A 13,578-nucleotide genomic window follows, 5' to 3' on the forward strand; every position below is an offset into this window, starting at 1 on the left:
GCCCTAGAATGACCATACTGGGAATCAATCTCTCTCTCTCTCTCTCTCTCTCTCTCTCTCTCTCTCTCTCTCTCTCCCTCTCTTTTAGCTTTTGAAGGTGAAGTGCCTGTACTTGGAAGGGACTTAGTTTCTGTTGACATCTTTCTATTCTAGAAATTCTTCCATTTCATTTTCTCATTCTTTGGATTCTAGAGTTTCTCTCTAATTTTAAGCTGAGTCTCTGATTCTTCTTCACTCTCTCCTGTAAGTTGTAGGCTCCTGTCAGATTTCCTGCATCCAATTATTCAGGCATTAACTACTCACCTGAAATCTGTTAAGCAGAGGTATCAAATTTGATGGGCATTTATTTTTATTTCCTGACCTATGTTTACTGGCAGATTTGAGTTACTGGTAGCTTTGATTCGTTTTACTCATAGTTATCCTTTCACTGTGGTGTCCAAAATAGCATCTATCAATAAAGAAAATATTTTTGGTATTTAATTACTAACCCAACTTCCTTTTCTTTTTACATTCCCAATTCCTTTAAATGTCCAGGAAAATCTCAAATGATTGAGTTGGAGAAGACTGTCCTGGAGTGTTGGTGGACTCAATATGAATACTCCAGTGTTTCACTTAACATTTCCTGTTGAGATAGTTTAAAAACCATTCTTTACTGGGTTCAGAAAGGGTCCTTGTTAACTGACAGTCTCCAACATTATAAATGCCTGTTCCATCTTCCTAGGAGCCACAGCAAAAGTATTATGATACATGGCACCTTTGGTTTAGGTGACTGCCAGCTAGCCATTGAGATGATATGATTATGTTAAGATTTACATTCATATGGAAATTGGACTCCTGCTGTTCACCCCAGCCTGTTAGGGGACTCATGTTATGGGACTCCCGGAGAGTTCCCATTGGTTGGGGAAGGATAGTAGGAGGGAATTTCCGGGGGAGGTCCGGGCCCCCGGTTCCGGTGGAGACACACGTGTGTGGACCTGCTTGCTAGCAGGGCTCACACGGGACACTGGCGGCTTTTTAAAAATAAAGCTTTGTTCCTGCTTGAGTGGCTTGTGTTTCTGTGCCCAGCCGGATTGTGGCACCATCTTCCCAAATCCAGTCTTCTAATGTGATTGTTGTTAGGATGGGTATTCAGTGCTCTAGTCTTGTGACAAATTATGTTAACATTTGTACTTTGAGGGGGCTTTCATTCAGATACTTGGTATTCCTGGTTCATCATGTGTTATTCTTTTAAAATAAATATCAGTGTGTTGTATTAGACCTTGCTACTCAATTTCATGTCTATGTTCAGGCAGGTGGGAAGTTTGAAGCTTTCTCTTTTATCTTATGGTAGAGATTTAGGTCTCATTATTCATTATGCAGCCAACATTTGTGTTTGTTCAAATACATATAACAGCAAAGAAGGGCGTCCATCCAAGGTGATGTTGTAACTGGGGTGCCCATGGGCTGCTTATTGGATATTGGTTTTACCTCCTTCTCCAGCAGATACACAAGATACATGGAAGCAGAGAACCACACAGGCTTAGCCCAGTTTCTCCTCTTGGTCCTCTCAGAGAATCCTGAACTGCAATCCTTTCTGTTTGGACTGTTCCTAATCATGTACCTGGTCACAGTGCTTGGGAACCTGCTCATCATCCTGGCTGTCAGCTCTGACCCCCACCTCCACACCCCCATGTACTTCTTCCTCTCCAACCTGTCCTTGGCTGACATCTGTTTCACCTCCACCACGGTCCCAAAGATGCTGGTGAACATCCAGGCACAGAGGAAAGACATCTCCTACACAGAGTGCCTCACTCAGGCGTATTATTGTCTGATTTTTGTTGGAATAGATGTTTTACTACTGACGATAATGGTGTATGACAGATTTGCAGCCATCTGCCATCCCCTGAACTATATAGTCATCATGAGCCCTCGGCACTGTGGCCTTCTGGTTCTGATTTCTTGGTTTATCGTATGCTCAGTGTCCCTGATTCATATCCTATTGCTGAAGCAGCTGACCTTCTCTATGGGCACTGAAATCCCACATTTCTTCTGTGAACTGGCTCAGCTTCTCAAGGTGGCCACCTCTGACACCCTCGTCAACAATATCTTTATGTTTGTGGTGGCTGTTGTGATGGGTACGATTTCTGTCACTGGAATTCTCTTCTCTTACTCTCAGATTGTCTCCTCCTTAATGAAGATGTCCTCTGTGAGCAAGTATAAAGCCTTTTCCACCTGTGGGTCCCACCTCTGTGTGGTCTCCTTGTTCTATGGAACAGACCTTGAGGTTCACCTCAGTTCTCCTCTGAGTCATTCTGCCCAGCAAATCTCTATTGCCTCAGTGATGTACACTGTGGTCACCCCCATGCTGAACCCCTTCATCTACAGTCTGAGGAACAGGGACATCACTGGAGCCCTGAGGAGACTCTTCCGAGGGAAGCCCTAGAGGAGATATTGTCCACGTCTTGCCTGTGGACACGGGCCTCAAAGACATGGACCAGACCCTGCACTTCTTTATCCAGACCATGAAGTAGACCTTGTGCCTTCTGTTGATTTCCTGGAAGTCTGATTCTTTGTTTTCAACCTCTTTATTGTGTCCTAACCTCATTGGAAAGTCCCTGCTCTCCCGACACCCAACATGTCTTCCCTCTCAGGTTCCTGCTTTCCCAATGTCCTTTCCCCCAGATCAGACAGTCTGGAGGTTCCCAGGAGTCTCCCATGGTGACGAGTTGCACTGTCCAGTGGTTAGAGAACCACACTCAGAACTCAGGCTGTTTCCTTTATTTTATGAAGGAGACATGCTAAGCCTTCTGTTTTCCAGTTTTCTGTTCCTGAGTCTGGGTGTGTTGGTGCTCTCATTGCTCATGATAATCCCGGACTTCTACCCCCTGGTGGTTGTACAGTAGACCATGACCATTTATTACGCTCACAGGGGTGCTCTTTTCTTATCTTGGTCCTTTCCTTGTGTGTGCTATATTCTTTTGTAAAAACTACTAGTGAGGGCTGGGGTTGTGGCTCAGTGGTAGAGCACTTACCTAGCATGTGTGAGGCACTGGGTTCAATCCTCAGCACCACATAAAAATAAATAAATAAAATGAAGGTATTGTGTCCATCTACAACTAAAAAAAATTAAAAAATACTAGTAAAAAGTACTAGCCACCAAACATGCATTAAATGTATAGTCTCTCCAGAAAGGCAAATTTGCATTCATTAATTGACATTTTATGATCTTCAAGTCAGCAAATATCTTACGTATGCTAAATGTATATATTTAATCATATAAATTATCTTTTGTTGTACATTTTCTGTGAATTACCAGATTTTGATGATGTGTGTCTGCTCATTGGAATGTGAATTCCGTGTCATGCATGGATGGTCACTTCAGTGGACCTGGTGTCATTTTATGAAGTATTCCTTGCTCCATCTTTCTGTTTCTGCCCAGAAGTTTTTAGTGCTCCCTGTAATTATGCCTCTTTCCACTACCCTAAGGAAAATATTTCCCCTTATTCAAAAATTTTCCATAAACTTTAATGTGAAGTTTACCTTAATATGCACACTTCTGCATTATTCTATCTTGTTTTCTGTCTTGTCTTTGGTGTTCTGAAGTTTCTTTAATGCTCTTGAGCAAAGGATAACATGGACAAGAACTCGCATCATGCCCAAGGATTTATGCTTCAGGGGCCCAAGGTATGTCTGCACTTATCCCTGTCCTTCCAAATATCCTGGTTACCTGGAATGATAGTCATCAGTGTTCACTTTTAATACAGTTGTTTGAAGTACATGTACCCAGTCAGGTCGTCATGATTATGGTCTTTGAGTATTAGAACAAACATCAGGTTTCAGACGGAGCAGGGTATTCTGAATGTCTTCTGTGTGCATTTATTATTGTATCAGTGAGCTATTTATTCCTTGTAATAAACCATCCCCAAATAAATGGTTTAAGGTCACATTTTTCTTTCTTTACCGGTAGGAGCCTTGGTTGTACAGGTCTTCGGGTCTTTTTCCTGGTATGTCTCTGGCCTCTTCCTATGTATATAGTCAGGTGTGAGTCAGGTGAGATGCTCAGTTTGTCTCGGCTGACATCGCCCAGATTGGGAGGACAGCCACAGTTAGTGAAAGGGGCTCTGGTCCACACAGTCCCCATCCTGCATCAGCCCAGCCTGCATTCACTCTCGAGGTAGAGCCAGCAATGCAACAGGGAGCAGCAGGGATGCATGCAGGCACTTGAAGCACACTTGCACTCTCACCACTTTCTGTTTAACAAAGAACATTAAAACTCCTTTCACCTGCCAAGATTTGAGGTGGAGGAAAAGACCCCGTCTCTCAATGGGAAGAGCTTCACCGACAGGTTGAAAAAGTCAGGGACAAAGGAAAGGGGGCGAATGGCGGCCATCTCCTGCTAAGGGTCGAACACAAGTGTCAATTTCCATTCAGCAGATCTCTGCAGGAATCCCGAGGGATGATTCCTTGCACCTCCATCAGCAGCTGCAGAATAATTTTTTTTTTTCTTGGAGAAGAGAGTGAGCATCCAACTGCATGTAGAAGGTGTAGAAATTCTACTTTGTAAGGTCAAGACTTCTCAGATATGAATACGCTCTCCTACCCTTCACCACCATCTCACCATTTCTAGACTAAGAAGAAATAAATCTTTATCCCTTGTGTCCATCTTAGCTTGGGAATCGTATGTCTAACATTCATTAACTGAACTATGGGGATGTGGACTCAATGGTACCATCTTCATGAGGCAGCAGTCACAGTAAGGGATGGAGGAAAGGAGAGCAGAGAAGGGTGGTTTGCACCTGCAGAAGCTCTAGGGACAAAAGACAGATGCGTGGTGACCAAGGTCTTCAAGTTGAACATTCTGGAAAGTTATCTAGGGTGGGCCCCTGGGATTCCCAGAGGTCTACTCCTGACCTTGCTTTGCACCCCACTCCCCACAATCTCCAAGTCTGTAGCAGGTGCTTTCCTTCCTTAGGTCTCTCTTTATCTTGTCATTCCCACTCCTATTCCAATCTTGCCGCTTCACTGGAGGTATGCATACCCTGTTCTTCACAACAAAGAATTTCTTTGCTTTAAACTCCAACAGATAACAACAATGTACCTGTATGTCAAAAATCCAGAGGAATGGGTTTTGAGTTTTCATTAAAAATAGATGAGACTGGAGATCCTCATGCTAAATGAAATAATCCAGATTCAGAAAGTCAAGGGCTGAATGCTCTCTCTCATATGCAGAAATAAGACCAAAATAGGGGAAAGACAGGGGGGGAATCCTTTGAAAATAGAAGAGAGATCAATGGCGCAGGGGAGGGAGATTGAGGGGGAGGAAGGAGGATGGGGAGAGGGAGGAATGATACAATTAAATTGACCAAATTATGCTATGTACATAAATGAGTACACCATAGTGAATTTAACCTTTATGTAGATCTATAAAACACTAATTTAAGAAACTCTAAATAAATAAAGGGAGAGTAGTGGGAGTCAAATTCTTTTATTCCTCAGGATCTCTTTCTGAGGTGTGGGATCTGAACTGCTGTAGTCCATTTGCTATCATACAGAGAGCCCAGGTAAGGATGAACTCTACACACTGAGGAAGGGAAAGTAGAAAGAATTCCAGAAAAACAGAACTGGAGGCTGAGGACTGCTAACTGCTGGTCTAAACCTCACAGATTAGAGAACTACCTTGTCTGGGGTCCATGAACCCAAAATCCCACCCCCCCCTTTTGTTTAAATCACTTGAGTTGGTGTTTTTATCATTTGCAACTGGAAGACTTCTAACTACTTCCTAGTCTGTTTATTTGACTAATGGCTTTAAAAATAAATATGTGTAAGACACTGAACTACATTTTCATCTTTGATGGAGAGGATAATAAAGTATCTTTTGTAGGGAGGAAAACTAGTTTCTTACAATAATTCTACTAAATAATTATATTAAATGATATATTATTTGATCAGTCCCAAGCACTGCTTCATTATTTTTGGCACTCCCTAGAATTCATTCCATAAGGAAATTGGAGGGGAATGTTTTATTTCTATATGAAGAGTCTCAACCATTAAAAGCTGCAAAAAACACAAGGACAACATTTTCCCCATTTTTTAATATCTTTATTTTTATTTGTTTATTTTTATGTGGTGCTGAGGATGGAACCCAGTGTCTCACATGTGTGAGGAATGATAGAATGAAATTGAATGAAACTGTTGAGTTTCCACGACAGGTAATCAGCAGAGTAGGAAGGACAGGGGATAAATGCAGGAATCCTTTGGACCCCTGAGGCGTGAGTCCTCATTCCCAGGGGCATTGCTGGGCAGGAGTCCAGTTATTGTTCATGTTGACCTTTGCTTATGAGCACTGAAGAAACTTAAGAACATCAAATACAAGACGGAAAATACAATAAAGTGGATACACAGATGTGTATTCATGTTCATTGCATGCTAAAGTTTATGGAAAAAAATTTTAAAATGGGGAAACATTTTTCTTAGAGTAACAGAAGGAATCATATTCAGAGGCAGTACTGGAAACTTCTGAGCAGAAACACCGAGACGGTGCAAGGAATACTGCAGAAGATGACACCAAGTCCTCTGATCCACTGAAGGGACCCCTCCATGCATGACAGGGGTTTCATGTTCCAGTGAGCAGATGCACATCATCAAAAGCTTGCAATTTATGGAAAAGGTGCAACTCAGCCTAATGTATATGATTGAAAATTTAACATATATAAGGCCCTCTCAGATTTTGGGACCACAGAATGTCAACTGATTTACACAAATTTGCCTTTCTGGATAGACTACACATTCAATGCCTCTATTTATTTTTGACAACTCAGAAAAAATATTGATTAACTGGTACTAAAGTACAAATTAATTCACCAGAAAATTCGGAGCAATTCTTCTCAGATGATCTACAAACAGTTAATTCGGTTCCACATGTCTGTTCATTTTGAGGGCTCTGTGCTGTTGATAGCAAATTTCACCAGTACTCTCTATAGTAGAATATAGCACACACAAGAAAAGGACCAAGATAAGAAAAGAGCACCCCTGTGAGCGTAATAAATGGGCATGGTCTACTGTACAACCACCAGTGGGTAGAAGTCCGGATTATCATGAGCAGTGAGAGCACCAACACACACAGAATCAAGAACAGAAACCTTAAAAACAGAAGGCTTAGCATGTCTCCTTCATAAAATAAAGGAAACGGCACAAGTTCTGAGTGTGGTTCCCTAACCACTGGACAGTGCAACTTGTCACCATGGGAGACTCCTGGGAACCTGCAGACTGTCTGATCTGGGGGAAAGGACATTGGGAAAGCAGGAACCTGAGAGGGAAGACATGTTGGGTGTCGGGAGAGCAGGGACTTTCCAATGAGGTTAGGACACAATAAAGAGGTTGAAAACAAAGAATCAGACTTCCAGGAAATCAACAGAAGGCACAAGGTCGACTTTGTGCTCTGGATAAAGAAGTGCAGGGTCTGGTCCATGTCTCTTCTACGGCTTCCCTCGGAAGAGTCTCCTCAGGGCTCCCGTGATGTCCTTGTTCCTCAGACTGTAGATGAAGGGGTTCAGCATGGGGGTGACCACAGTGTACATCACCGAGGCTCTTGCCATGGATTGTGAGTTCTGGGTCATGGAAGAGCTGAGGTACACCCCCAAGAGTGTAGAGTAGAACAGGGAGACCACAGAGAGGTGAGACGCACAGGTGGAGAAGGCTTTGTACTTGCCCTGAGCTGAGGAGATGGCACGGATGGAGGACACGATTTTGGAGTAGGAGTATAGGATGCCAGCCAGGGGGCCACCTCCCAGCAACACTGCTGCAAAATACATCACCATGACATTGGGGAAGGTGTTAGAACAGGAAAGTTGGACCAGCTGGTTGAGTTCACACATAAAATGTGGGATCTCCACGTCTGTGCAGAAGGACAGCCTCAAGGCCATTAAAGTTTCTAACAAAGAATTGAGAACAGTAGTGACCCAGCAAGCCAACACCAGCCATCCACAGAGCCAATGGTTCATGATGACCATGTAGTGCAAGGGGTGACATATGGCCACATACCGGTCATAGGCCATCACAGCCAGGAGGAAGTTGTCCAAAACACAAAAGAGTATGAAAAAGTATATCTGGGTGAGGCAGCCCGCATAGGTGATGGCCTTTCTGTGTGTCTGGATGTTCACCAGCATCTTGGGGATGCTTGTTGTGGTCAAGCCGATGTCTGCAAAGGACAGGTTGGAGAGGAAGAAGTACATGGGCGTGTGCAGGTGCGAGTCTGAGATGGTGGCCATGATGATGAGCAGGTTCCCCAGCACAGTGACCAAGTACATAAACAGAAACAGCCCAAAGAGGAAGGGTTGCAATATAGGGTCCTCTGAAATTCCCAGAAGAAGAAATTGTGGAATGAGTGTGTTGTTCTTGGATTCCATATATCTGCTGTGACTAGCAAAGAATTAAACAGAAAGCATTTGACACATTTGTGCACTACTATACTAAAAGAATAATATCTTTCAAGTTTGTAGTCAAGACTCTCTTTTCTAGTTTGTTTATGATTGTTTGCCCCTTTAAGGGATCCCATGCCTTCTCTGATTTGGAGTCCCGTCTTGCTCTCAGCCTCTCCCCAGGTGGCCCTGTATTACAGGTCACTACACACGAACTCTTCCTTGTATTTGAGGAATATCATTAGCAATGATGCTGGTCTAGGCACTGTCTGGATAATGAGGGTCCCTCCCCCCAAAACTGAATGTTCCTTGAATCTATGGAAAATAGTGGAAGAAGGTAAAGCCAATGCACATAGGCAAAGCAATAATCGTCCCAAATTCAGATGGTGATGGGTAAACTGAAGCTTTTAAGGTGAAGGGCAATGAGAGTGTCATTTCCTTCTATGTGTTAGTTAAGGTCAGCCCTTAGTGACACATGATGTGAGTCCCCCGGGAACACAGGGACGGAGCCACAGAGTCACCTGCAGACACATGTGCCTGGCAGATTGGAGGATGATCAGTACAGGGGGCCTGAGGAAGGTGCTTGTTCCTGATGTTCAAGTTCAACCAGGAAGCCAGAGTGGCAGGAGGATGAGCAAGAGGGAGAGGGACGTGAGCTGGTGTCCCAGGGTGACAAGGCACAGATTCTTCCTTGAGGAGCTTCCTGGGCTTTCTGTGAATGGGCAAACCTTGTTTATTTCTCTCAGTGGCCTTATGCTAGGGGTTGTGTGTTATGAGTCGCCTTCTGGAATACTCTCAGCTCAGGTCTCCTCTCTCTAAAACCTGCTCTTGCCCCTAAAATCAAAAGAAAACACACAGGCTCACACACACACACACACATGCAGACACTCACACACACACATGCACACACATGCATGTGCACACACACACACAAGCACACACATGCATGTGCACACACACACACACACAAACACACACATAGCTGCAGTCCTCGTCCCCCTGGGGCCCATGCTATGCCCCATCTTTCTCACCTTCAGTTACACGAGTTACAATGAAAGGATGACAGGGAAGCTGTCAATGTCAAATTATTTTTCAACAAATTAATGTCTGAATCACGCCAAGAATTCCCAGGTTGGTAATGACACCCACACATTCATTCTTGGGCCTCCATTTTGCAAGAACGCTTTTCACCCTGTAGTAAAAAATGAACATACAATCGGTTCAGTGGAGAGAGAGAGAGAGAGAGAGAGAGAGAGAGAGAGAGAGAGAGAGAGAGAGAGAGAGAGGAGAATGAGAAATGGCTCTCAGGAGAAAATGGTCTCATATGCTCAGGTGTCCATGAGAGACTGTGAGAGGGAAAGAGCGTCCCTGGATAACTGAATATAAGAAGAAAGACATAAAGAAGAGCAGGGGATTTCCATCAAATAGAATAAAGATCAGGGAGAGGGGAGGGAGGAGGGGAGAGACAGGGGAGGAAGGGGAAATACTAGGGACTGAATCAGAGCAAATATCATTCCATGATTTTGTGATTTGTTGATTATGTCAAAATGAATCCTAAAATTATATATAACTGAAAGGAAACAATAATAAAAAAGAACAGGAAAAGCTTCCTTGTTTCTGGTTGAAACTCCACTCCAATCAACCCTCATGAGGACCAGCAGAAATAATAGAAGGTCAAAACAAATAGCAGGTGAACATGATCATGTCTTGTTGGGGCCACCACTTTTCAGGCTGAACATTCATATAGAAAAGCACAGGCATGAAAGAACGAGTAACCAAAACTTCAAAAGGGGGATGTGCAGAGAGCAAGACAACTAGGGTGTTTATATGAAATATTAACAGAGCTGTGTTCCTGCACCATTCATGGCTGATCTGAGTCACTGGTGTTTTGTGCTTTGAATGGATACAAAAAATGGCACCTATTTATACAGTTCAAGGTGACATTTGAACAAATACATACATTGGGCTAAGATCAAATCAGGGTGACTAGCATATCCACCACCTCCACCAGTTTTCACTGTGATAAGAACATTCAAATGCTCTCGTGTGGATATTTAAAGTTCACAGGCTGGTGAACTCCACTCATCCTCCTGAACAATGTACCAGCAGAACTCACTGCTCCTGCCTACCTGTGACTGCAGCCCCTGGTCCACCTCCCCTGTCCCTCCTGCCCTCAGTCCCTGGTACCACTTTCTGTCCACTACTCAGGTGAGATCAGCTTTTATAGAGCATATGGTGGAAACCAATTGGCATTTGGTTTCCTGGGTAACAAGCCAGATGTGAAAGACAAATATCAATTTGTCATGATATGGTCAGGAGCCCTTTAGACAGGACCCAATCTTAATTGTCTCCTGGGCTATCTATTTCTGGACTTTGCAATTGAACTCCACAGGCAAATCCCACTATTTTCTCCATAGAGCTCAAATGTGCCATCTGGGAATAGACAGTATAGGAGTAAATTAAGGAAGGGTCCTCACCTCATGCAACCCCCGCCACCCTCAGATCACATTCTATAATGCCCTGCACACATCATTGCAATTCCACCCCTCCACACAGAACCAGCCCTGCTGGTGTCAAATCCCTGGGGACATCTCCTCCCACACACATTTCTCACACTAAGCTCTGCCTGCACATCTTGGGGTAGATCTGATAGAGCACGGCTTTCACAGCTTTACTCACCTTTATGTTGTCATGGTGATGTGGGAATATATGTTCATGACAGAGAATAAAATTAAACAAAAGAAATTGTGAAATAAAAAGAATGGGAGTTGGACACAGTGGCTGTGCCCTGTGATCCCAGGGACTCTGGAGACTGAGTTGGGAGATTTGCAAGTTCAAAGTCAGTTCAGCAACTTTGCAAGACTGTGTCTCAGAAGAAAAAACAAATGGCTGGGGATGTTGCTCAATGGTAAAGCCATTCTGTGTTAAATCAAGAATACCTAAAAGAAAAAAAAAGGAGGAGGAGGAGGAGGAGGAGGAGGAGAAGGAGGAGGAGGAGGAGGAGGAGGAGGAGGAGAAAAACACAGAGGAAATTCAGTGTTTCAAAACAGCTATGTTAAACAAACTGAATAGAACATTTGAAGTTCAGTGTAACAATATATATAATACCAAAAATTTAATTCTATGAGAATGGATTAACAAGAAAATTGACAAACAGGTAAACACAAAAGAATGCAGCAAAGAATATTCCTTGCAAGTTGTGGCATGAAGTTGATATTCAATGCTATTTATAAAATTAAACAGGCATTCTGTAAAAGTGGACAGTTAATATTTGACAAATTTGTATATCTACATCCCCGGAAAAGCTTACATAATTAAATAAAGTCTTGCATCAGCGTCTATCTGGAGGAAATTAAGTTGGTCCTGTAATTCACATGTCAAAAAAACTGAGAGAAATTTACAACTTCCACATTTTAGAGTAAGAATACATCTTGGAAAAACAACCATTTGTTTTTCATTTGCATTTCGTGAGGGCAGCAGAACAAAATCATCTAGAATAAGATAAAGATTCGGAAGTAAGGAGACAAACATGTTTGACTACATAAAATTCAAAATCTTTTGTGGCCAGAAAAAGAAAAAATCACTCCAAAAGTCAATATAGAAAAAGAAGTGACTGAAATTTTTCAGTAAAATGTGGATAACTATAGAAAAAAGGCTTATGATAGTAAGTAGCCAATCGAAAGGGTGCCCACCTCAGAGATCCCAAGTGCCCTCCCTTCACTGTGTGTCCCTCCGTGGATGATATGCATTTCTCCTTTCCACCTAATTGGTTGCAAATTTCCAGGACACACGCTCTACTTACCCTTAAACCACCTGAGCCTCCAGGCCCTCTTCTGAGGGGGCTGCCTTTGCCCTCACCCCATGATCATCAAGGACCTGGCATTGCGGAGCTCACTGTTCACTCCTCCTCCCACCATGTGAACATATCCACCAATGAACTCATCAAACAATGCAGCAAACACCTCAGCAACCTGTCAGGGCTGGGCGAGGCTGGACTGGCTCTCAAGTGACCTTAGATACCTGTCTTTGGCTTCCAGCCTCTCTGATGCCTTCCTGCAGCACCTGCTGGGCTCTCAGACTCACCTGGGTGAGTTCTGAATGGAGAGTTTCTGGGAGGAGAATCAGATGCCTCCCAGGATGCTGCACCATGGAGACCATCTCTGTCACCAAATGAGGCCACAGGGGGGTCAAGCCACAGCCCCCAAGCCACATGCAGGACGCTGAAGTACAAAACCTGGTCCCATCCTGACCAAGGTTGTGTACAAGCAAAGGGACAGCAGCAGGGGAGAGATTTACAATTGTGTGTCTGCAAATTAGGCTCCTTTGTCTCTTCTTATCCCAACCCTGAGGTGTCAGTTCCCTGTGGAATATTGCTCCACACCAAAAGCATTTTTTTTTTCTTACAGATTCTCTGTTCCCAAGACACCAGGTAAAACACCAGGTCAATTGGTCTTTACTCCTCCCCCAAGAATTCTTCTGCCTTCTAGAGAAATAACAACCTGACACTTTATTCCATTTGTGATTTTAAGTTTTCTCCAAAGTATATGACAAAGGAAACTATCATGACCATTGCTCCCCACAGGCTTGACTTGTGTTGGGGACACCCCATCACCAATATCTCCAGAAAATTTTCTCTTCCTCTCTTCAACTAGGGGTTCACCAGGATCACTTGATACATGACTATGACTCCTGCAATCTGTGACTTCATGATGCTTTTTTTCCCAAAACAACAGAAATTTCATGTTTATCACCCAAGTTAAGAGCTATCACTTAGTCTTGTGTTTATAAAAGAATGGATAATTCAAAGGCATATTTTTACAGATTTTTATATGAAATACCCTGAGGTTTACACTTTAAAATTTTCTTAACTGATTTTATTTTTTAAATACATGACAGCGGAATGCTTCACAATTCTTATTACACATATAGAACACGATTTTTCATATTTCTGTATGTAAGGTATGTTCACACCAATTCATGTCTTCATGCTTGTACTTTGGATGATGATGTCCATCACATTCCCCCATCATTACTAACCCCTGTCCTCTCCCTTCTCCTCCCACCCCTCTTCCCTATCTAGAATTCATCTATTCCTCCCAAGTTCCCTGCTCCCTACCCGACTATGAGTCAGTCACCTTATATCAGAGAAAACATTCGCCATTTTTTTGTGGGGGATTGAATA

The 13,578-nt window shown here is 43.2% G+C and overlaps 2 protein-coding genes across 2 annotated transcripts; one reads left to right on the plus strand and one right to left on the minus strand.

The window, feature by feature from the left end:
* Positions 1-1,495: 1,495 nt before the first annotated feature.
* Positions 1,496-9,234, plus strand: LOC144253568 (olfactory receptor 7D4-like). Its single transcript, XM_077795795.1, has 2 exons — positions 1,496-2,403; positions 9,207-9,234. Exons 1-2 carry the CDS (start codon positions 1,496-1,498, stop codon positions 9,232-9,234), a joined length of 936 nt encoding a protein of 311 aa, XP_077651921.1.
* On the minus strand, positions 7,455-8,384 carry LOC144253635 (olfactory receptor 7A40-like). Its single transcript, XM_077795911.1, has one exon. It carries the CDS (start codon positions 8,382-8,384, stop codon positions 7,455-7,457), a length of 930 nt encoding a protein of 309 aa, XP_077652037.1.
* Positions 9,235-13,578: the final 4,344 nt, after the last annotated feature.

Source organism: Urocitellus parryii, chromosome 3 (assembly GCF_045843805.1).
Source record: "Urocitellus parryii isolate mUroPar1 chromosome 3, mUroPar1.hap1, whole genome shotgun sequence".
In the NCBI taxonomy this organism is placed as follows: Eukaryota; Metazoa; Chordata; class Mammalia; order Rodentia; family Sciuridae; genus Urocitellus; species Urocitellus parryii.

Coding starts and splice junctions, on each gene's coding strand:
- LOC144253568 (XM_077795795.1), top strand. CDS start 1,496: ATGGAAGCAGAGAACCACACAGGCTTAGCCCAGTTTCTCCTCTTGGTC. Junction 2,404..9,206: donor ACTGGAGCCCTGAGGAGACT/CTTCCGAGGGAA, acceptor GCTCAGGTCTCC/TCTCTCTAAAACCTGCTCTT.
- LOC144253635 (XM_077795911.1), bottom strand. CDS start 8,384: ATGGAATCCAAGAACAACACACTCATTCCACAATTTCTTCTTCTGGGA.